This window comes from Xiphophorus maculatus, chromosome 10 (genome assembly GCF_002775205.1).
Source record: "Xiphophorus maculatus strain JP 163 A chromosome 10, X_maculatus-5.0-male, whole genome shotgun sequence".
NCBI lineage: Eukaryota > Metazoa > Chordata > Actinopteri > Cyprinodontiformes > Poeciliidae > Xiphophorus > Xiphophorus maculatus.
In genome coordinates, this window is record NC_036452.1 from 14,720,480 (window position 1) to 14,744,099 (window position 23,620).

A 23,620-nucleotide genomic window follows, 5' to 3' on the forward strand; every position below is an offset into this window, starting at 1 on the left:
ATTATTTAAGTCAAAATATAAGTAGACCAGATACTAATCCTCAAATTAGATTTGTGGATTGTCTTTAAATCCTTTGCCTGTCACTTACAACTGATTTGCAGGAGGACTCAGGTGGTGGTCATCCAATTATCTGATTCTGCAGCATCGGGGCATGTAATAAGAAGGGGGAATGTGTCAATAAAACTGCTTCTAAATCAATGTAACATCCTGAGATCCCTGAAACAGGAGGATCACAAAACTGCTAAGCTGATCATTTCAATGGAGTCTGGAGGTTAAGTCTGCAATACTGGCTGTTCATTTCTCTTTAAAAATCTCATGTAGGAATTGATTGGCTGCAAAGCTTCACACCTGCTAGAAATGGAATTAAAGACTTAAAGTTGTATTGAGAACATTTTTGTTCTCAATACAACTTTAAGAAAATTTTCATTTTTTTTTCACCAACTCTATATAAAGTGCCTTGCAAAATTGTTCATAATGTTTGACTTTTTTCACCTTTTATCAAGTTAGAACATCAAAATTCAATAGCTATTATTGTGAATTCATGTGATAAACCGAAATGAAAGAGTAAATGATTGTGAAGTAAATTATGACAGACATGACAGACTGGCATCCGTTCATTTATGTGCATTGTCCCTTTATTAAATCACGTTGGAAACACAACAATCATGACTGGATAATAAGTGAAAAGGAAAGGAAAGTCAAGTTGAACAGCTAAACAATCTTCAAGATTCATAGAGCAGCAACAGCAGGCAAAATCCAGACCTGAGTTAATCTCTCAACCCATCTGAAAACCAAACCCTGGTTGAGTTCTTTATCTCGTTCTTCAGCTCATACTCATCATGATAATTGATTTCTATCAACACTTGACCTGCAGTTACACAATGGAGACACCCTCCCTGAAATGACTGGTATTGTAAAAATGACAATAACGCCCAACCCTAAATGAAAACCATTGAGAGATAAGGTGAAAACAGTTTCTACATCAGTTGTTGACAAACGTTTTCTATCAAGTCATTTCAGCTGGAAGAGATCCATCATTCATGGTCACTGACTGAACACGGTTGAATGCTCCTGAATATCTGTGGACTCATTAACCTGCTGCATCATTCATGATCGCCACCAAGAGGTCACATGCAGGAACAGCAAATGGTGTAAATAATAACTAACTAACTGTCTTGCTCATTCAGCAGCAGAATTTTAAAAAACGACTTCTGTTTAACTTTACATTGATCTGACTTTTACACTGACATAAACACCATTTTATAAAGTCTCATTATTTTATGCTGCTTAACACTGGCTTATGTGTGATTGAATTAATGAGAAAATGGCTCCATCTACTGGCTGTTTGTGGAAATATTAGAAGAAATAGAAACTATTTAGACTTTCCACAAATCCCGCCATAGGATAATAAGCACGGGAACATTATTCTTTTTTAAAAATGTTCCGGTGCTTGTAAAGTGTTTGTCATCAGAGTTACTGTACTATAGCCTCTGTAAAAATTGAGAATTTTATTTTCTCCTTCTTACGTTTACAAATAACCTCAAAGTCATCAACATCTGTAATATGTCACATTCCAACAAATCATATTACATTAAAAAAAGCACATTTGCTTTGGTAGACAGATCAAACTTGTGTCATGTATTCATTACATGGATAGTGATACATATCAAGCAGTTATTAGAAAGTCCTTTAACTCTTGAATGGGTTTGGCTTTACATTCCTCCCAAGGCTGTAATTATACCAGTTGCCTGTGCAACTCTTTCTACAACACGTTTTCCTTCCATACAATTTTCCAAGAATATGCTTGGATACAGCACGCTGAACATCTTGTTGAGTCCCAATATCTGCTGAGGAAAAAAAAAAAATAGCAGTCTTCTCCAGTGATTGTGTCGACAAGAACACAAATACAACTTTTGTCATTTTTATTGTTTTATGTCATAGTCTAATTTTAAAAATTAGTTTTAATAGACATTTGACATGTTTCAATCCTTAAGTAATGGATCTATTTACATTTTTTTTTCAAATCCAAGATAAAGTAACTTTTCCTGCTATATCGAGATGCACTGGTAATAAACAGGAGACAACCAGTTAAAGGAATAAACAAAGCATAAAATCTACACGCTGATACGGATTACAATTTATGTGGTTATTGTCCACATAACTATCACCTGCAAAGGGAATGGGAGTACAGGACTCTTGCTCCTAACAGAATCCCACGGAAAGTACAAAAGTGCAATGCTGGAATTCCAACGAGCACCGTTCCCCTCCAGCTCAGTACCATCTCCAGAGTGCGACTGCGAGACACTGACTGTGTCTGCTGGAGATAGGGCTGAAGGAGAGACGCGTCAAGCTATTGTCAAACTCTACATAATATACAGGAAGTTGTTTAAAAATCCCTTCAACATAAAATTTTTTTTTGGTATTATTATCTTGAGCAGATGCTGGAGCTTTATTTTTGTTAAGAAAGCAAAATATCTCTTATTGTTCCTCAGTGAGGAAATTCAGGTATACAAGTTTCAAAGTGACACGCAAATAAACCTCCAGATTCACACAAGATGAAATGTAATTAAAAAAGAAAAAAAACATACAGTAACACAAGGATTCAAATAAATGAATTTAAACTGAGTAAAGCAATTTTTAAAAAATGTAAAAACTTTTCTTGTTAAATAACACCTGTTGAGAACAAAAAAACCTCACCAATAAAGAATTGCCGTATCTACTTGAAGACTGGAACATTAAACCAGTTAAAAATGGAGTCTTTGTTAGATAATGAAATAAAAAACCTTCTAATGAAGATGGTTAAGCAGTTCTTTTGAATCTTGAGGGTTTTTTGTGCTTGCTGCAGAAAGAAGAATAGTACATCAGATCCTGAAGCATTCTGAGCACTGCTCTGAAAAATTCAAGTTTCACACTATTTTAATAGTCACTTTAACACACCCACAAGTCACACAATGCTCAATGCACATCATTTTGTAAACTCACAACCTCTGTAATTAAAAATTAATTTTGTCCAGAGTCACAACACAAACCACCAAACACCTTCTTCAGCATTCCCTTGATTAAATCACAATTAACTCAAAGTTAGTGTGTGACCTTCCTGACTGTTGTTTTATATTATAGCCTGATGTTTATTGTAACACTTTAAGATTGAAAATGTAAAGTGCATTTCAAATTTAATCAATTCTTCTTAGTATTAAATACTAACAATGCAAATACGTGGGATTTCCTTAATGGAATCTATTTAAAAAAAAAATAAAAATCATACAAATACCGAAAGTGTGGTTTTACTGTGATTTTGTCAGAGATAAATTAAATGAAATGTAAATATGTGAAAACAACAATGTCACAAATACAAAACTTGAATAAAAGTTCCTTGAAATGAGCTTTGCCTTTTACTTTGAAAGGGTGAACGGAACAAAGTATGGAAACTCCCTCACTCTTTCCACCGTTGGGAGAAAACTGAAGGGCTCGCGCACATCTCTGATGAGACACCTTGCAGAGCGCGTGAGACTAACGTGCGAAGATAAAAGAAATGCTGTTGGACACCAGCAGCGGGCTCACGAGTCAGGCGGTGGCTGTAATCTGAAACCAGTTCGAGAAGGGGACCAATAACGAGCCATGAAAAAACACCTGAGCCCCACGAAGCAGCAGCATGACCACCACCAGCCGCCGCCCCCACCGACAGACATCCCGGCTGCTGGCGGCGAGTTGACCGTAAACGAGCTCAACGAGCTCCTCTCCGACGGCAGCGGCTTCTACAACCTCCCCACCCAGCACTTCAATGAGGTCTTCCCCAGGATTTACATCGGAAACGCGTGAGTACTCTTTGTACATGAGCCACAGTGGCAGTCCTGTGGACTGATATTTAGTTTTAATCATACGTGACCATGACAGGAGTGTCGCATGCTGGGCATCACGCACGCTGGGCGGGCTTCCTGTTTTGTTCTGTGAATGCAGAGAAGAAGCGACAGGCTGTCGGTGTCAGCGACAGTGAACAGCTGTTCTCCAAATAAAGCAGCCAGGTAGATCATTTACAACACCAGAGGAAAAACAACAGTCAAATGTCCACAAATTTATTGATATAGAATTTGGTAATTGAGACATAGAGCCAAAATTGGAAGCAGGGAAACTGAATTTAAAGACACCATGATCTCAACATCCATTCAAATCCCTCCAATGTCACTGCCATGGAATAGCGTCTTCAATAAGCCGCTCCCCTTCCTGTCCAACTGGAATCTGGATCTAGCAGCTCTCAATTAAAGGAAAAAAAAGAAGCTTTAACTAAAGACGTCGTTTTCATTGTCATAATCAGAGATGAAATGTTTCCATATAACTTCAAAAGGTGTAGTAGAGATGTAAAATATAGTCATGATTATGGTGTTCAATTTCATGGTAATGTGTATTATGGTTTTGTTCAAATGTTTTGAAAATGTGTAGGAGGAAGTTGTTGCATTAAAAGCTCACCTCACAGTTCTATTATGTAGAGATGTGAACTTGACACAATTATTATTATTTTTTAAGTAATAATAATAATATATATTTTCTATGTATTAGAATCAAATTTTAAACCTATTAATATTCCACCATTATATTATTAAAGATATGTGATTATTATAAGTTTAAGTAATTTGCCAAAGAGAGATCTACTTCTAATAATAATTATGAAAAGGCATCCAAAGGAATGAATGAACGTTATAAACATTGGACTCATTCTTTCTTGACCTTGGCTGTCAGACAGAATAACAGTCCAACTCCATATCTCTGTGTTGAAGGACCCTCAGCTCCTAGCAGAGGAGGCAACAGGTGTCTGTATGATAAACAGGGTATGTTGGTTGCCTCTTCCCAGGAAACATTCAAAAGAATGTGACAGAACCACATCACTGACTCCTGGGATTAAAGATAACTTTGATTATTTTATTGGTAAGAAGAGTGACAGATGTACATGTATTTGCAGGTGGTTAAAATAAATTCTTTCAGAGTGTGATTATAAGTTAAATGAAAATAAAAACTATTATTTTTTTGCGGTGTAGTGCTTAAAGACACAAGGATGGGCACTAGTCCTGGTTTGGTGGTTAGAGACCAGTGGATAACACAACTCGATTCGCAAGACAGGTCAGGCTGTCACAGATATTTTGGACATGACAACAAACTCCATCATATGAACTCTCATATGTATACCCCACCTGTTTACCTTTTATGCAATACTGACTCAATAATGTCATTATTTAATCTTGCGCTAAGTGCCAAGATTGCTCTAAGCCTAGTGGGCGGAGCCAAGAGACACTGAGAAGCAGGGTCAAGTGTGGGGCGGGTGGGGCCGTGTGTCAGAGTGAGGAACTTTTATATCTGATTCCAGGGCTGAGTGATATAAAACTGTACTGTTTTAAACAAATAGGAGAATCCAACTGCTTAATCACTTTTCAAGCAGAGAGAAGCATTGAGATGGCTAAGGCAAAATAATTTGGAATTAATCAAATTTACATAAAAATGTCAAAATTCATACAAACATAAAGATGGCATTCTAAATGACCTATTTAAACAGTTTATTAAACAAAAATGTTGACTTAAGAGTTAGTTACACGTTAGGATATGACTTGTTGTAACTGGACAGGTTTACATCCATTTGCATTTTGTTTCTCTGCAATCTACAAAGTGCTGCCAGCACAGAGTTGGAGGAGGGGTCAATGGGACAGGATGTATGTCATATTCCTGGATCTCAGTGCTTCACTAAAATCAATATGAATATGACTATCTGCTGGGGCATGTCTCAGAGCAGAGTGCTGGCAGTCCTGTGCTCAGTGGAAGCTCATCAGGCCTGAGAGGCACTTTGATGTGCTTTCAGCTTCATAATTTCCTTTCAGAATGGAGATGTTAGGTCTGATGGAGAAGTTTTGTTCCATGATTATGAAGAAGAGTTTTTTTTGTGTTTATTGCTCTTCAAAGCCAACATACAGGAAGAAAGTCGGTACTGACTGTAATGTTTTCTTTTTCAAAATCTTTCACTCTTTCAAAAACTTTTTCCACATAATTGAATGGGATAAACTTTCAAACTAATCAGGCACCTTTTGTCCTAAAGGTGCCTGATTAGTTTGAAAGTATTTTTTATGATGTTGGATGGAAGAAACATCATATATGGGGCTATTCTACATTATTGGTCATTTTAATATCTTTCTCCATTTAAAAAAAAAAAAAAAAAAATTAAAATTGTATTTTTTAAAAATAAAATTTTTCCCAAACTTCATAAAAGTTTTGGAAATACACTGCTTTTCTTCCTGCCTGAAGCTGGTGACGTCATCCAGTTTTGTACTAGCTAAGCTCCTGTATCTTTTTTTTTTAGTGTTGTCTGCTTCTTCTGTCCAACATATCTCTGTGGCAAACAAAAATAATATATATAAAATTACAATAGGGTTTCCTGCTCCACTCCAATCCCAATTTTATCAGTATACGAGACAACAACTCGAACTGTACTTGTTTAGTCAAGTGTTCTGAGAAAAGTTCCTGTTCATAAATGGATTATGATTGTACTTTGCAGACCTGTGCTGCTGTTCAGTTCAGTAGCAGTCAGCACTCTTGACACCATAGTGCATAGCTCAGGGACAAAATAAAGGTGTGGTTGTTTACTGGTTAGTTGTGGAGCTGCTCTTTAATAATGGATGCGTTGGGACTGCAGATCCCAGGGTGAGGAGACTGTGACTCGAGCAGGAAGGAAAGCACTGGCTCTGAACCCTGTTCACCTCTGCATTTAGTCGGGAGTAACACTTTACTACATATAATGTATTTTCTTCCTGCTTCATCTAAGTGCTCATATTGTAAGCATTTATTGAATCATTTATGAAGTCTAGCTCAATCACCTTGCTCACAAAAGTATTATTATTATTATTTTGAATGGAACCAAAGGAGCTGTCTGCCATATTTGCTTTTCTTCATCTTTGCCCTTCATTTGACACATAGGCAGATGGGCTGCTTTATTCCAGGATTTTTTATTGGTTCCTCAAATGTGCGTGTGTGTGTGTGAACAGGGTGCTTCGTTGTCACTGTCTCAAGGGAGCTGCTTGGGGTCAACCAGCCACATCTCACCAGCCTGATATCGACTTTAAGCACAAATAGCAGTAAAAACACACAAAGCTGTCAAAGCAAGCACCCCGGACTCATGAAGATTGATGACTTTGAAGTTGTGTCTTTTCTGTAGGATTTACTGCTACATAATTCCAGCAGAACCTTAAACAATCTAAATATAATAACAGTAATAACCTTATTTTTTGCGTTTTTTCGAATGTTTTTGTTTTACATTGCCATGTTTTGCAAAAGCAAATTTTGTGACAGTACAACCACAGTCTTCATTGTATTTTTTCAGGACATCATGTTACAGGAAAGCACAAAGTGGCACATTATTTTAATGTTGAAGGAAAAGGATGTACCATGTCTTAAATAAAAATAAATGCAGACATATTTTTTTATTATTATTTTAGCCACCCTCCCCAGGAGTACAATTTAGTTGAACCATCTTTTGCTGAAGTTAAAGCTTCAACATTTTATTTCTCTACCAGATGAATCTCAGCCCTTTTTTGAAGTGTTTTCATCAGATTTTGTCCTAAATTTATCAAAATCTTGCCATCGACTCTGACCAACCTCTGTCCTTACCAAAAAGCTTCCTCACATCGTGATGCTACCACTACCATGTGCCAAGCATGCATTTGTATTTGGACACCTTTAGTTTGATACACCTAACCCAATCTGAATCGTCTGAGCTAAAACAATGAATTGGGAAAAACTTTACGTTTCTTGATGTGTAAAGCTTATAGAGACCCCAAGAGACATACAGCTGTGGCAAATATAGCTTCTTCAGGGACTGAATACAAATGCATGAAAAATAGTGCTTTAACAAAATGTGGAAAGTTTCAAGGGCTATGAATACTTTTACAAGGTGTTGCACTTACTTTTTCTTTATGTAGCAACATTTTCTGGCTATTTCTGCTGTTTAAAAGATAAATTATGTACAATTAGTGATGCTGAATGCTCCATAAAACCTTGACATAACTTGGTCTTTTATACACAGTGAGACATTTTATTCACAATCAATGGACAGTGCTCTCAGGCAGTTCGGATAGTAAAGTGGTTTCAGGCATAGGGCCAGACAGACCTGAGCAGCAACCATTCTGTATGGCTTTGTTGTGGCCTGTTAGCTGTATAGATCTGATATGCAGTGTTGTTGTTTGTAAAGGCAGCATTTATTAGCACTGGAGCTGGAGCAGGAATAGCTTTATTGTGTCGTGGAAATGGAGGGCATGAAGTAAGAATAAAGCTGTTGTAGTGGAATTGGCTGTAAGAGCTGAAGAGATTAGGTTTTTTGTTGTGTTTAATAGTTTCTTAGAATCAATATGCTGCAAAACTTTGCTATCCTGCTTTTCTCAGCCTCATTTGCTGCTGCAAATTCACTTTTTTATAATTTATGTTGATCAAAGTGTTTGTATAAAACATAATATTGCTTTTGCAAATTCTATACATTTTTGGACAACAAGCTGTACAGTTAGGGATCCCTGGTGAAACTGTTAAATTCCTTTATAATAAAATCATTTTTCAGAGTAGCAGTACTACAGTATATCTCATATTCAGTGGGGAGAAAATAATTCTTATGTCAAGACATTTTATTTCACAACTCACTGGTCCCATATTGAAATATAAGTTAAAGATACTCATAAGCATGAAGAGTGGAAAAACAAGACACCATTCTGTGCAGAAGTTCTATTTGGGATACAAGTTTGGTCCTGCATGGCTTTTATACCTCAAAACAAATTTAAGTTTAAAAAGATGACTATGTTTCTGAGAAAGTGGGAAAGACTTTCTTAAATGAAGCACAAGTATTTCAATCATGCATATTCATATTGTGTGTAAAACAAATCTCAAAGAAATTATCTCCATCCCATTGGTGTGCACAAATTTGGCATTAAAGTGGTTGAAATTGGAAAATCATTATTCACCAATGATGTATCATATCAAGCAGTATCTGAGGCCTTAGACAAACCTTGACAAAGCCTTAGACATCATACATTGTAGGAGTTAACATCCCAAAGCTTGTGTCAGCCTGCTAGATAACTGACCTTCGCTCTATGTTTCAGCTCTTGGAATCTTTATTCTTGCTTTCTTAGGTTTGTGGCCCACAACCCCATGCGACTGCAGAAACTTGGTGTGACACATGTCCTCAACGTGGCAGAGGGCACCTCCTTCATGCACGTCAACACCAGTCCAGAGATGTACACCGGCACTGGGATTACGTACCACGGCATTCCAGCCAACGACACAAAGGGCTTCAACCTCAGTGCCTTCTTTGAGGAGGGGGCTGATTTTATAGACAGAGGACTAGCACACCATAATGGCAAAGGTTAGAATGTTTACTGTGGTTTAGAGGGGTTAATCTGTATAAATACATAATTTAAAAATTGATTTTAAAGAGCTACTTTTTGATATTCTTACATTTTAGTAGCTTTAAGCTGCAGTAGGTAACTTTTAGAAAATATATTTTTACATATATGTTAAAACTGTCACTATGCACTGATAGTACAATATGCAAATATTAGTTCCTCCGGCTCCTCAGTTGACCATTTGTTTAATACCATTTTCCATTGGTATCATCCATAGGCATTCCTAGTGGGGTTGCAAGGGGTGCTGGTGCCTAGTCAACTGGCGAGAGGCAGGGTACACCCTGGACAGACCACCAGTCCGTCGCAGCCCTTTGGGATCAATAAAGTATTTTTAAAGTTGAATTAGATTAAATTGCAGAAATAAACTGTTCCTGGTCAGAAGCAACCAATCACTTAAAAAACCGATGGGTAAAAATAAACCTTTTTTTGTTTTTGTTTTTTAAGCTGTCAGTCAAAATTATGGAAAGTCTAACTCAAACTCTGACTGAGATCTGGAAGATGTCTCATTTCTGTATCAACCCCATGACCAATGAGCCAACCAATCCTCTTAACCAGAGACTGCTGGTCTGTAAAATAAATGGACTGTAACTGAGACACAAGCTCATTTTGCTGCTTGTTGAATAGAAGCAACATGATTTAATGATTAAATGGTGCTTTAATGATTCAGTTATTCAGTTCATTGTTATGCAGGGTTTCCCCCAGTGTATTATAAGCATGGCTTGTCGCCAGGCTTTACTTGCCCCATCCCTGCCAAGCTAAGCACTGTTTATTTATTATCGATATGTTTTTATTTTTTTATACACCAGTAACAGGGATTGCAAAAACAGGTAAAGTCAGATCTGTATTTGAGGCATTGAATTTGGCGTGCATCACACCTAGTTCACTCAGAATGGTCTATGTGGAAGGTGCTCTTGCAGAGCACTGTCAGCTGTACGTTTTATATAATTCCACTTTGAAGGTTGTCTTTTAGGACAATACTGCACCAAGGTACACATCAAATATAAAAGCTTGAATGCAAACCTCTAAAAGCTTGGCTATAATCCTGAGTTATAGTCTCAAGTTAAGAGGTTTGCGTTGAGTGCACCGTAAGAGTGAGCACAAATAACTTTGTGAACAAAGAATAATGTGTGGCGTGTGCATTTACATCTCGCACCCTCACTCAATACATGTTCTGGCACATGCTTGACTCTTTGTCTGCACTTGCAACGTGATAAAGTGTATTTAAATTAACTACGGCACCAGCCAATCACAGACTTTCATCCAAAGTATTTCTTGCAAATCCTGCATTCGCTTAGATAAATAAGTCATTCAAACTAGCAATGCAAAACACTTTACTAAACAAAACGGAAGGATTTAAGAGAACACAAGAAAACTTACTACAATAAATAGTAAGTTTTGTAGAATATTTAAGAATGAGGATATTTAGTAAAGCATACAAATATTCTTATTCATCATTGTCTGAGGTAATATTTATTTTAATTAACTTTGTTTAAATGTCACCAGCATTATATATCTTGTTTTATCATCCACTGACTACAACCCCTGGCAAAAAGTATGGAATCACCAGTCTTGGATGAGCACTCATTCAGACATTTCATGCTGTAAAACAAACTCAGATCAAAAACATGATACAATATTAAGGTCGTTCCAAAGTGCAACTTGTTGGCCTTCAGGAACACTCAAAGAAATGAAGAGAAAACATTGTGGAAGTCAGTGAATGATACTTTAATTGACCAAACACAGGGAAATAAATATGGAATCACTCAATTCTGAGGAAAAAAGTATGGAATCATGAAAAACGCATAAACAAAAGACCATTCAAAATACATCACTAGTATTTAGTTGCACCACCTTTGGCTTTTATAACAGCTTTCAGTCTGTGAGGCATGGACTTGATGAGTGACAAACAGTATTCTGCATCAATTTGGTGCCAACTCTCTTTGATAGCAGTTGCCAGATCAGCTTTGCTGGTTGGACCCTTCTTGTGGACCATTTTTTTCAATCTCCACCACAGGTTTTCAATTGGGTTGAGATCTGGACTATTTGCAGGCCATGACATCGACTGAATGTGTCTTTCTTCAAGGAATGCCTTCACTGTTTTTGCCCGATGGCACGATGCATTGTCATCTTGGAAAATTATTTCATCATCACCAAACATCTGTTCAATTGAAGGGATGAGAAAACTGTCCAAAATGTCAATGTAAACTTGTGCATTGATAGAAGAATTAACCACAGTCATCTCCCCAGTGCCTTTGCCTGACATGCAGCCCCATATCATCAAGGACTGTGGAAATTTGGTTGTTTTCTTCAGGCAGGCCTCTTCATAAATCTCACTGGAACAGCACCAAACAAAAGTTCCAGCATCATCACCTTGTCCAATGCAGATTCTTGACTCATCACTGAAGACAACTTTCATCCAGTCATCCACAGTCCATGATTGCCTCTCCTTAGCCCATTGGAGTCTCGTTCTTTTATGTTTAGGTGTCAATGCTGGTTTTCGTTTAGCTTTCCTGTATTGAAATCCCATCTCCTTTAGGCGATTTCTTACGGTTCGGTCACATACATTGACTCCAACTTCCTCCCATTTATGCTTCATCTGTTTAGTTGTACTTTTTCGGTTTTCAAGACAAATGGCCTTAAGTTGTTTGTCTTGACGCTTTGATGTCTTTCTTGGTCTACCAGTACGCTTGGCTTTAACAACCATTCCATGCTGTTTGTATTTGGTCCATATCTTGGATACAGCTGACTGTGAACAGCCCACATCTTTAGCAACCATGCGTGAAGGGTTACCTTCCTCAAGAAGTTTCACAATCCTCTCTTTTGTTTCAAGGGACATTTCTCTTGTTGGAGCCATGGTTCTCACCACTCCACTTCGTCCAGCAGCCCTCCAAGGTGTCATGACTGCAGGTGTTTTGAACTGCACACTAACGGGCACATCTAATCTGGGGCAGGTGTCCATTTAGGGAAAGGAAATAGACTGGGTGTGTCCTTTTTTGTCTACCTCCAATTTGAGTGATTCCACACTTTTTTCCTCAGAATTGAGTGATTCCATATTTATTTCCCTGTGCTTGGTCAATAAAAGTATCATTCACTGACTCCCACAATAGTTTCTCTTCATTTCTTTGAGTGTTCCTGAAAGCCAACAAGTTGCACTTTGGAACGACCTTAATATTGTATCATGTTTTTGATCTGAGTTTGTTTTACAGCATGAAATGTCTGAATGAGTGCTCATCCAAGACTGGTGAGTCCATACTTTTTGCCAGGGGTTGTACTTAAGTAGGATTGACCTGAATTGCAAAAAAAAAAAAAAAATATATATATATATATATATATATATATAAATTCCTTTTTTGTGTATTTGTCTTTTTTAAAACTCAACATTTGTTTATGTATTGTCAATAACGTCTTTCAATAATAGATCATTACCTACTCAAATTTCTTATCAACTTTTAACATTTTTTAACACAAAAACACAGTGAGCCGCTGCTGGACTGCGCTAGCACTGTTACCATCGGGCTTAGCAAGTTTTGTGAGGGAAATCCTGGTTATGTGTCTTGAAGTGAGGACAGAAGATAATCATGAAGCTAAATCTGAAACTCTCCCGAGCCCTGCTCCATATTCTGGTGTCAGCTCATGTCCCCAGTTGTCAACATTGTCAAAACGTTTTACGTGTTACACAACTGGATCTTGTGGATCCTGTTTTAAACAGGACCTCTAGAACTTTTGGAGTGTTTAAAGGAACAAAACAGCAGGAATCGCCAGGGAGCTGAGTGTGGAATTTTATGCTGCTGCCAGGTCAGGTGTTCTGTACAGTAACAAAGAGTTTCAGAGAGCAGAGCAGAGGAAACATTCAATCCCATGAGGACATAACCATCCTCCACCTGAAAATTCTCACCAGCTCTTTTTGAGTTTAAAGAAAATGTAGTCAACACTTATAATTAGTGTGCTGACCCCTGGATTTTATGTCAAAATTTTATTGCTAGGTGTAACAAAGGAGGGCATCTTAATTAGCAGACAGTTTTTGACAAAACCTGAAGAGCGCAGTATAAATCGGATAAATAAATCAAATAAATACAGTAAATACAGCGCTTTACTGTAGCACTGTAAAGCGCTACAGTGGCAAAGAAAGGATAGATGAGCAGTTCAGGATGGTCTTGGAGCTGTTATGTGTGTGCTTTTGCCGCAGTGGGATGATGTGTTCTGCACAACATTAGCTGTGACATTTTATAGCTCTCAGCTCCAAAAAGGTCATGGTCAAGATTTTAATGAGGACCTGCACTCATGCATTTTTAATAAAATAGGGTAAAAATGGGGCAATAGTTTGAGTGGTTTTGCTTAAATGCTCATGATGCAATTGTTATTTTTTTTAATTAAGCAAAAAAAAAAACAATTCAACAAATTTAATATGCAATCATGTTATTCTTGAAAGAAGGATTAATCATGGCAAAAAAAAATTTACACTTCCTTTATACTTGAAAGTTTTTCATATGTTTCACAGTATACTTAAAAAAACAGATGCTTTAAAACTTACAAATCTTTTTTAGAATTGTTCGGTCTCGAATAATCAAATTTTTAAGAAACTTTTTTTTTTTGGTTGGTGCATGTCTAATTTTCACGCTGTTGGGCGGTGTCTCACTGCGGTAAATGCTCATACTTGACAAATGCCAAAGGTCAGAATGCTTTAGGTCACAGAATGGTGCATGCCTGTTATTGACAGATGAGGATGATGAATAAGGAAAATGTGAATATCACTGTCCAACAGTGATATTCCCTTTCTGTGATTTTCTTTTAAATTACTGTGCAACCATATTCATAATCAGTCATGCATAAGGTATGTAATTTGGCTGTAGCTGATTTCAGTCAAATGAAACAAACTAGGTGAGAAAGCAGTAAAACTGTCTGTTCTGACGCCGAATGGGGTGAGATAATGACTGAAGGTATAAGCCAAAGATCCCGCATCTCTAACAGGATGATTCAGATTCAACATTGATCCACGGTTGGCAGGAGTATTAGGAGCAGAAGAGGTCATGTCATTGGAAGGATTTTCTCAGTCAATACAAAGGAAGAGAGGGAAGGAAATGAGATGTTATAAATAGAATAAACTACAAGGACACAGAGGGGTTGGGTTTTCAAAGGAAGTGCAGAATCTGCAGATCTGACCTGAGACCAGTATATGAGTTACTTTGTTAAATCCCTCATGGGGTTTTCAGCCACTCTGTGAGGACAGTGGAACAAAGATTTATCTTTGGATATGACAAGCAGTACAGTATAAATACCAGATACAGATACAGACAAGTCTTCTCAGTCTACGTGTGGCTTTGCTCTGGTGTGACTGATTTCTGCAGCAGAGGTTTGGTCTTGTATTTGCATCTCCTGGCAGAAAAGTTGCTGTGCTCAGCAGCTTTTGTCGCAGCATCTGTCCCCCAACTTTTCTTTTTCTTTATTAATTCATCATCTCTGTTTGCTCCCATTTTTCTTCACCTTGCTGCTTTTATTCTTTTCCACCAGTGGTTTTACAGTTGAGCAGTTTTGCTTAAAACTTTCAATCTGATTCTTTTTACTGTTAGATTTTGTATTATCTGATCATAGCAGTATAGTTTTACAGATAAATCTGTTTTTTGGAAAAATATATGCACAATGGAATATGTGATTATATGTTTTAGAGATGTATCAATCAATTGATCAGATATTAATCATCCAATTTCTACTTTAATTAGCCCTTATTAGATATGCTAAAAGAAAAATTAGCAAAAAGTAAAAATTTCACTGCATAATTGGGATTACGCCACATAAAATCCACAATTACTAAACCCCAAATAAGCAACAATTTACTAAACTTTAAGTTGAAATGAAAGTGCATCAACATTTACCGTTTTTTTTTTAAATTGTTTTTATTTAAATTAAAATGATTTAAATACTTACACCTGCCTTAAATGAGTGCTCTTCACTATTTTGATGTTGATCTTATAGGGAAGGTGTATGTACACTGCAGAGAAGGCTACAGCCGCTCCCCGACCATGGTTGTTGCTTACCTTATGATGCGCCACAAAATGGACGCCCGGACGGCTCTCGCCACCGTGAGACAGAAGAGAGAGATCGGCCCTAACGATGGCTTCCTTCTCCAGCTGTGCCAACTTAACGAGAAGCTGGTGAAGGAGGGTAAGCTGAACGGAGAGGTGGGCAAAACGAAGACCAAATAAAAACAGGAGAGATGTCTGTAGGACCGGTCTCTTCCTGCCAGGCAGATCGCATCCTAACCAAACCAGCACCCGTCTAACATATCAGGGGTACAAACATGCATTTATCTGTGTAAATACCTTCATATGTGCACAAACAGTTTCATTTCCCATTCTCCTTTTTATTAGTCCACACTTCACCTCCGGGCAGATTTTCCTGCAAATCTTTGCTCTAAATTTATATAGTTACAAGCTTACCTTCCTGAGGCATGTATTTAATTCCCACAAGTTAATAAGACAAACACCTTGCCCTGATTTATAAAACACCCTTACAAATTTGTATTTAACAGATTATAGCACAATCATTCCATAGTTTTCCACTGCCGGAATGTCAGTGATGTCTCTGTGAACAGAAGTAAATTTCAAACATAAAAATAAAATTCCTTATTAATAAAAATGTGTGACCATGGACAAAGAGTGCAGGAAGGATAATCCCAAACATTCCATAGAAACTACAGCAGAAAAAAAGACGCCCAGATTTTATCCTTAAAATACTTAAGTCTTTATCTTCCTTCTGCTGCTTTGTGGCAGATGTTTCATGCACAAAACAAGCAAAACAATGAAAAACACCTTCTCACTCTCAAATGCATCCAAACTCTGGCTGTAGCGTTTCAGTTTTGGCCTCTAGCTTGACAACATTGGCAGTGAAAGTGTTTATCCACCGAGAAACAGGAAGGGTTGAGATAATTAAAAATAATGAGCTGTGTGGGTTACTCATGTTACAGCTGTGTTTGTGAGTATGACAGATATTCCTTTTAGTTGGATTGTGAGGTCTCCATGGTAAAAAGGTTGAAAGGCAATATCTATTTCAATTATATTTTAATCAATTTTAATTTTATTAACTTCCATGTGACAAAATCAATATTCTCCAGCTGAAAAATATTCTCAGATGTACAACTTGACATCTACTTTATATGTGGCTAGCCTTTTGATTGCAAAGGCAGATAAAGTAATCTCCAAGTTCTCTGCAGCACTATAAGCCAGTCCAAGGTTTACATTTTTAGTTGTGTATAAAATCTCTGTAATAAATCAGAAATTACAGTAGAATGATCTGTCTTCACTGGAGGGAAATTTTCTCCACTACAAATTCTTGTTGTACTGCAGTAACCAAAGCTAATTTAAATTAAAAGCATAGTTTATTGAAAGGGAAAGTTTACAGTTCATCATATTTTTTCCCCCTTTGGCTTCTTATGATGTTGCACGATCAAGTTTTAGAGTTTTGTTCCCTCCTTTAAGTAAACTGTACCTGGATGAAACTGCCAAGGTCTAAACCTTGATTAATTTGCTCGTCAGCCATTCTGTTTTAATCTTGCTGCTGCGTAGGTTTATTGTCCAGTTGATGACCTCGTTTGAACCAAGGTTTGCCATCCTAAGTTGCGTTGCTGTTTTCGTCTTTGTGAGTGGAGGCAAAAACAGACAATATTTTCTCTTTTAGTATCAAGACGCTAAAATTACTTCAACGGAAAGCAGACTTCTCCAGTATTTTGCACATTGCTTCAATGTTTTAACAGTGTTCAATCTGTCTACTATATGAAAGCTCCTGATTTAATGTATCCTAAATGAAGGTTTGCCAATAAAAGAGAAGATTATAAGCTTTATCTTTCAAAGTGCGAGGGCCAATATGCTGTCATAAGGGAGGTTCAAAAAGCCAATTTGAATCTAGAGGCCTTTTAGTGTCAAACGTATCAGCTGGGAAGGATGCCATTGGCCTTCAATCAAGAGAGTTTCTGTCATCACAACAGAGAGTAAATCCACTGCCAGTTCTCTGACACAGCCCTTCAACCAGTATCATATGCCACTTTTTCATCAACACAGTTTATCACAACACACCCACACCAATAAAGGTGTGCCAGACAGAAACTCATGCAAACACAAACATACACTTCCTTTGTTTGTATGCACTAAAGCATTGCAATATATGTCAATACCCTATCAGATATATAGAATGTAATCATATTTAGAATGACTAATCCAGCAGTACTCATTATGTAACAACCTCGGTTCTATAATTCTTTGCTAACGACATTGCATTTACAGCATTAGTAGACAGAAGTGTAAATTATTTTGTCCGGGAAAGGATGATATATACAGTAGATTACAGTGAAATATGTAAAGAAAATCTCGCTTCAGTATGAAAGTCTGTGTCCAGTAATCCAGATTATATTAAACTCTGGAGGGACAAATATTAAAATGACTTTTTCACCTCATTAATGCCATTATTAATTCCTCTCTCAATATATCTGTATACATCTGAATATATATATGTATACTGTATATACATATTTAAGTGTTGACATATATGAATGTACAAGCAATGTGTCTATAACTTGTAGGTATTGTCATTATGTTCTTTAATATCATGTTATATTTGTATATGGGTCTTTCCGCCATTGTCACTGTTTTAACAACAAAACTACATGTTCATTAATATTCAGATATGCATGTCAAGTGCTGTATAATTGTGATATTTTAACCACTTTATTTTAACTAGGGCACTTTCCATTTTGTTAAGAGATGCAATCAGTTGGCCACAGATTATGAGGGCAATTTGTTAAATTTTCTGTTTGCAGTTTGAATATGTTATACTCTTAATATTTAGAGTTTATAATACTTAGAAGAAAAAATTATTTCAAACAGTAAAATTTATAAGAACCCTGGAGCGATTAGGAACATGCTTTATCACATAAATAGAAGTATTCTTGTTGTTTTATTAAAGCACCTGAAACACATTTTTCCTTTTCTCTGTGTTCTCGTACTTAGATTGGGAAAAATCATATTAGACATTGGCCAGGACAAGCTTGATTGGTGCATCTCTGATATCTTTTTCTAGTTTGTCACCATGGACTTTCTTCATGAATTACATGCATACTAATTATCAGCAGGTGTACCATCATACACAAGGATGCACTAATGGCAATCACCCATATAAATGGTAGATTTTATACATAAGCAGAACAACGTATTTCTTTGTGCCATTTCACCACATTTTCTCTCACAGGTTGTGCTTATTACAAGTAAGAAGAAATTAAAAAAAACACAACGTGAAGGTTGTTCACTGTAGAAACTATCCACTCCACACAAACTCCCTTCAAAAAGTATAAGCTGTAATGTCACTAGATTATTTGACACAGAGCAGTTTTTTCAATTATGCATCAATCTTAAATTCAACAAAGTCTTAAGTTTTTTTTTTTTTTATCTAAAAATTTTAATTATGGGACATTTTTGCATAAGATGACCTTTACCTAAAAAGCAAACAGCATCTGTTCAGTCTTGCTGATATTCTCACATAACTGTCGCCCTCTAGTGACACAGAAACAGATGGTGTAGCCGCCTGTTTTCTGTATGAATGACTTTTATTTCACTTTGCAAACGGTGGGTGCATAGGACATAAAAATCTAACTATTTAGGAACTTGACCACTAGATGATTCATACTCTTGTTGTGTATTCTGTCTTTATTTATCCTGTTTATATGAAAATTCAAGAATGAGACCATTTTATCATCATCAGTAGCAGCAGCTTTATTAAAGACACAAATGGGTCCATAGAAAGACAATTAAAGAAATAAAAAGAAAAGAAACAATCACATAAAAAATAATAATCACATATACAAGTCACTGATTTACAGAAAGTCTAGACCGCCAGTGATTCCACATCCTGGACTTAAATCTGACTGACCTTTGTGAAATATCTGTTAGTATCTGGATGATGTTGTTTGTTGAAACACGTAACCTCCACATAAACCTGTACAAAAGGTTTCGTAAGACAGCATGAAAAGTGGAGACACCAACAAATAACTGACTAGCACTAGTCCATCTCAACACCCTAAGCAGCATCCTCATTCCGTCATTGTATGCCACTTTGAGTTTTGTAAACTGCTTTGTTTATACTGTCTCCATAAGTGAGCACCATACAGAGGAGTGCAGTATGCTTTAAAGAGAGCTACTTTCCCTGAGACAGAACACATCTCGAACTTGCGTACCAGCATTTTGACTTGTGCATATATTAAGCAACGTTTACATATAAATATATTTGTCCAATTTGATTAATTGGATAAATATATTTGAATATTTGATCTCTAAATCTTCTCTGTTTTAAAAACTTTAGGTATGAGATGTATTCAAGTTTCTTGCTTGTAGCTGTCAAATGTGTTTGAAATGAAATTACACAATTAAGCCATCTCGTTATGAACCCTTCCTTAACTCAAGAAGTGCAAAAACTACTTTTGTAGAGCTTGTATTTAGAGTATTTTGCAAAAGTATTTTTACAGTTTTGTTCTCTTTCCTTTCACTTTAAAGTAGTGTACTGTTTTGTGAGTATCACATAAAATACCAATAAAATACACTGAAGTTTGGCTCCGTAACATGACAAAATGTCATGTGAACAAGTTTAAGAGGTATGAATACATTCTTTGCACTTTGTGTATAGTCCCCCCTTAATGCGCATGAATACAGAAAGGTAATTTTACAAGCCTCATATGTCATAAAAAACAATATTTAGACTTCCAAACGTTCACTGACATGTCCAGACCTTCTGTGAACTCTGACTCATTATTGGCCATGAGGAAAAGCCAGATAAGGTAATATTCTCACAGGGAGTTAAACATGAGTTCAGACTTTGTTGAATGAGAACTAGTGCAGGTTTACTGTTTTTCCATCCTGGTATATGTACAAGTTATTCCACTCAACTCTGACCTGTTTCATATTTAGTTGTGTGAAAATGTCAGAGTTGATCTTTAAAGCTGCTCATTAGATTTTTCCCCCCCTCACATATGCTTCCTTCTGTTGTTAAACAGCCAGGAGTCGAATTTTAAAGTCAAATTTCTCACTGCATGGTTTATTTTCCATGACTTGGTCATAAATTTCACACCATACATTGGCAGTGGAGCCTACATAATAATCCAAAATGCAGAGCACCCACTCTACTGCACAAAAATCTTTTAAAGAAACTCACTGCATTCATACGGTTTCTAGTTTTATTCCTAAGTATTTGGGAGTACCGTACACAAAATGAAAGACATTTCACTGACTCGTGCAACTCTTCAAACAAATAAACAGTTATAATCAACTGCTTGCAGTGATCTGCATGTTGCTTATGAACAGATCAGGTTTCAAAAACAAATTTCAGTCTTTTATTTGACAAACCAGCAGTGTCAAAGTGTAGTCCCCAAAGGCCAGTCTCCTGAAGCTTTTGCATGTCTCCCTGGCCTGCACACCTGAATCACACTAATGCATTGCTAAGTTAGTATTCAGTATAATGCTACAAAGTCCTGCTAAGAACCTAAATATTCAATTCAAGCATGTTGAAGCAGAGATGCATCTAAAAGCTGCAGGATACTGCCCCCTTTAGGACTGGAGTTTGACACCTGCAAACCTTTTCTGACACCAGTAAAATGAAAAAGCTTCTCTGTGACTAGACATGGGCTGGTATTAGAATTCGGAGAGATGTTGTTACTTCAATCAAATGTTCAAGGTGCTGGGCTTTAACGAACAACAAATAAATTTGATTGCTAAACTGAATTGCTTTGTTCCTAAATATGACTTGCAATAAGTGTTTATAGCCTATCAAAATGTTAGCTTTTTATTATTATCCGCCACAGCAGGAAGCTTGTATGAAGTGGGTTGTTTATTTCACCAGTAGAAATCACCCGTCAGATCTTGTTTGGTTTAAATGGTACTGTTAAAAAGTGATAAGAGGCACTCCAATCTATGTCTGCCTCTTTTTTTTTTACCTTAGAAATTTCCTGTCTTACAGAAAACTCTGACTTGTTTGTTTGGAAGTATGGAAAACTTTTCAGGGAATTCTCCACCTTCAGGCATCCAACACAGCTTACTAGCTGCTCCAAGTAACAGGTGTGGGGAGGTGGACCTAACCCAAATAACGTTTTTATTTCCTACAAGATATATTTTCACACTGCTTGCTTTATCGTATTTGTTTTGCAAGGTGTCTGTAGGCTTTGTTGGAAAAGAAGGTTTTGGAAAATTCCCCGTGACTGACTCCTTTCAGCAGCAAGCAAGAGGAAGTTGAACACTATTGTCTGTCATTCTACTGCTGTCAGTAAACTCTTAAACTGTAATAGCAGTGAAATGTTATTTCACTGCTATTACAGTGAAATGACTAACAATAACTGCTACTGTAATAGCAGTTATTTCACTGCTATTACAGTGAAATAACTGTGGTTCTATGTAAACTAGAACCACTGATTTTCTTTAAAAAAGATTTAGAAACTGGAAGCCAGCCCATGTCTGGATACATGGCAAAATATTTAAAAAAACAAACATCTTCATTGCTGGTTCTTAATGCATTGAGATATAGACAAACACTGCCGTCTGCTGTTCAGCCCGTATATTTGTCTGCACATATTATAGTAGTTTCTGGCCATGTTTTGACATATGTTTGCCTCTTTTTCCTACATTTAGCATATTCCATACATTTGTTTACACAATACCAGCACTATTTTGTGGATCACACAATGTATTATAAGGAATGTGAAATGCCATTTTTAGGTATTATATATATGCTGAGTATACACAAGGCAATTGTGAATTGCTGCATTTTATCCTCATAACAGGTCTGTTACAGTGTAAAGATTGGACAGTGTTTGAATGTATAAGTTAAAACTGATGTTTTTTTTAAACGTTTGTGAAGTTATTGACATTTGGTTGCTAGTTCTTTGGCGGTTTGACTCATTTGTACTGCTGTACTGCATTTTTGTCGCCTTTTTTGTACAAACTATTATTGTGACGTACTTCTTCAACCATTCTGTTAAATATCCTTCGTCATTATCTGTGTTGCTTTTGGATGAGTCACCTACATGAATAATGGTAGTCAGAGCTGGGCCAGACTGTAATTGTAACTCATTTGCTTTGCAGAAGAGGCTTGTTAAATCAATCAAGAGTAGCCAGGTAGTTGTGTTTATTATCACAGAAAAGTACATAAATCGACTTATAAGTAATTTCCTGCGATTTTCTCTTAATTTTGCAATCCCATGCGGTGTAAGTCAGCCATCTGCTGGCCATAAAAAGCTGAGATGATAGTCAATTGATATCTCACAGATTGGAAAGTCGTCTGGTTTAACTCCTCTAAATTGTCCAAGATGTAGTAATCTCTACCCTCTGGTGCTCTTGAGGACTTTCAAACATATGCTGGAAATTACTTACAAATACTGCTTGGCCCAGGTGACACTCCATCTGTCGTCATTTTCTCGCCTTCATTCTGATAAGTGGCTTGTAGCAGGCGTTTTAGCACAAATGAGCCCACTGCCCGACTCCGCTGGAGTTTATTATGCGGTCCACTTCTTGTCTTGTTACGTTTCTGTTCATGTAGAGATTCTGCAAAAGGTCTTTGTTGTGATGTTGGATTGTCTGTAAATGGGTCTTTGTCATTGCTGACGTCTCAACAGAAGCATCACCACCCAAAGCCTTACAGTAATGACTGATTCGGGATACATTTTTCAGTTTGTGTATTTCACTTCAAGCAGCTGGAAGGGGTGAACCCTTAAAAAGTTGGATGATGTTGAAGTGCACTTGATTTTAAATTGCTGTGTTATTTTTCTTACCTTGGAGCAGTCCATTCTTTCTTATGTTTAAAAACAAATAAATGAATGAGGTATTACCATCTTAGACTCTGTTTTTTCCCCCAATCACTTTTCACAAAAATTTAATGCTGCAGCATTCTCTACATGGAAGTTATTATGGAAACAAAGGGATGAGCCAAATCAAACATTCTCTTTTGTTACTTTATTTTTGTTGAGATTAAAAAGCTGTTTCTTTTTCAAATTTGCTAGAGGACAAAAAGGTTTCTAAACTCTATTTTTTCAAAAATAATGAACAAAATCAAACATTAGCTCTATTACCTCTAGATGTGACAATGGAAATAAAACTTACCCTTTGAGCAAAAGGTCTTTTAAATTCAACATAAGATTTTATCAACATAACTTCATAAAAATACACTCACAAAATTAAAGG

The 23,620-nt window shown here is 36.7% G+C and overlaps 1 protein-coding gene across 1 annotated transcript; it reads left to right on the forward strand.

Annotated features, from left to right (window-relative positions):
- The first annotated feature begins 3,453 nt into the window (after positions 1–3,453).
- On the forward strand, positions 3,454–23,270 carry dusp3 (dual specificity phosphatase 3). Its single transcript, XM_005794735.2, has 3 exons — positions 3,454–3,815; positions 9,147–9,379; positions 15,390–23,270. The coding sequence occupies exons 1-3, from the start codon at positions 3,619–3,621 to the stop codon at positions 15,617–15,619; spliced, it is 660 nt and encodes a 219-aa protein (XP_005794792.1). The 5' UTR covers positions 3,454–3,618; the 3' UTR covers positions 15,620–23,270.
- The last annotated feature ends 350 nt before the right edge of the window (positions 23,271–23,620 follow it).

Coding starts and splice junctions, on each gene's coding strand:
- dusp3 (XM_005794735.2), top strand. CDS start 3,619: ATGAAAAAACACCTGAGCCCCACGAAGCAGCAGCATGACCACCACCAG. Junction 3,816..9,146: donor AGGATTTACATCGGAAACGC/GTGAGTACTCTT, acceptor TTGCTTTCTTAG/GTTTGTGGCCCACAACCCCA. Junction 9,380..15,389: donor AGCACACCATAATGGCAAAG/GTTAGAATGTTT, acceptor TTGATCTTATAG/GGAAGGTGTATGTACACTGC.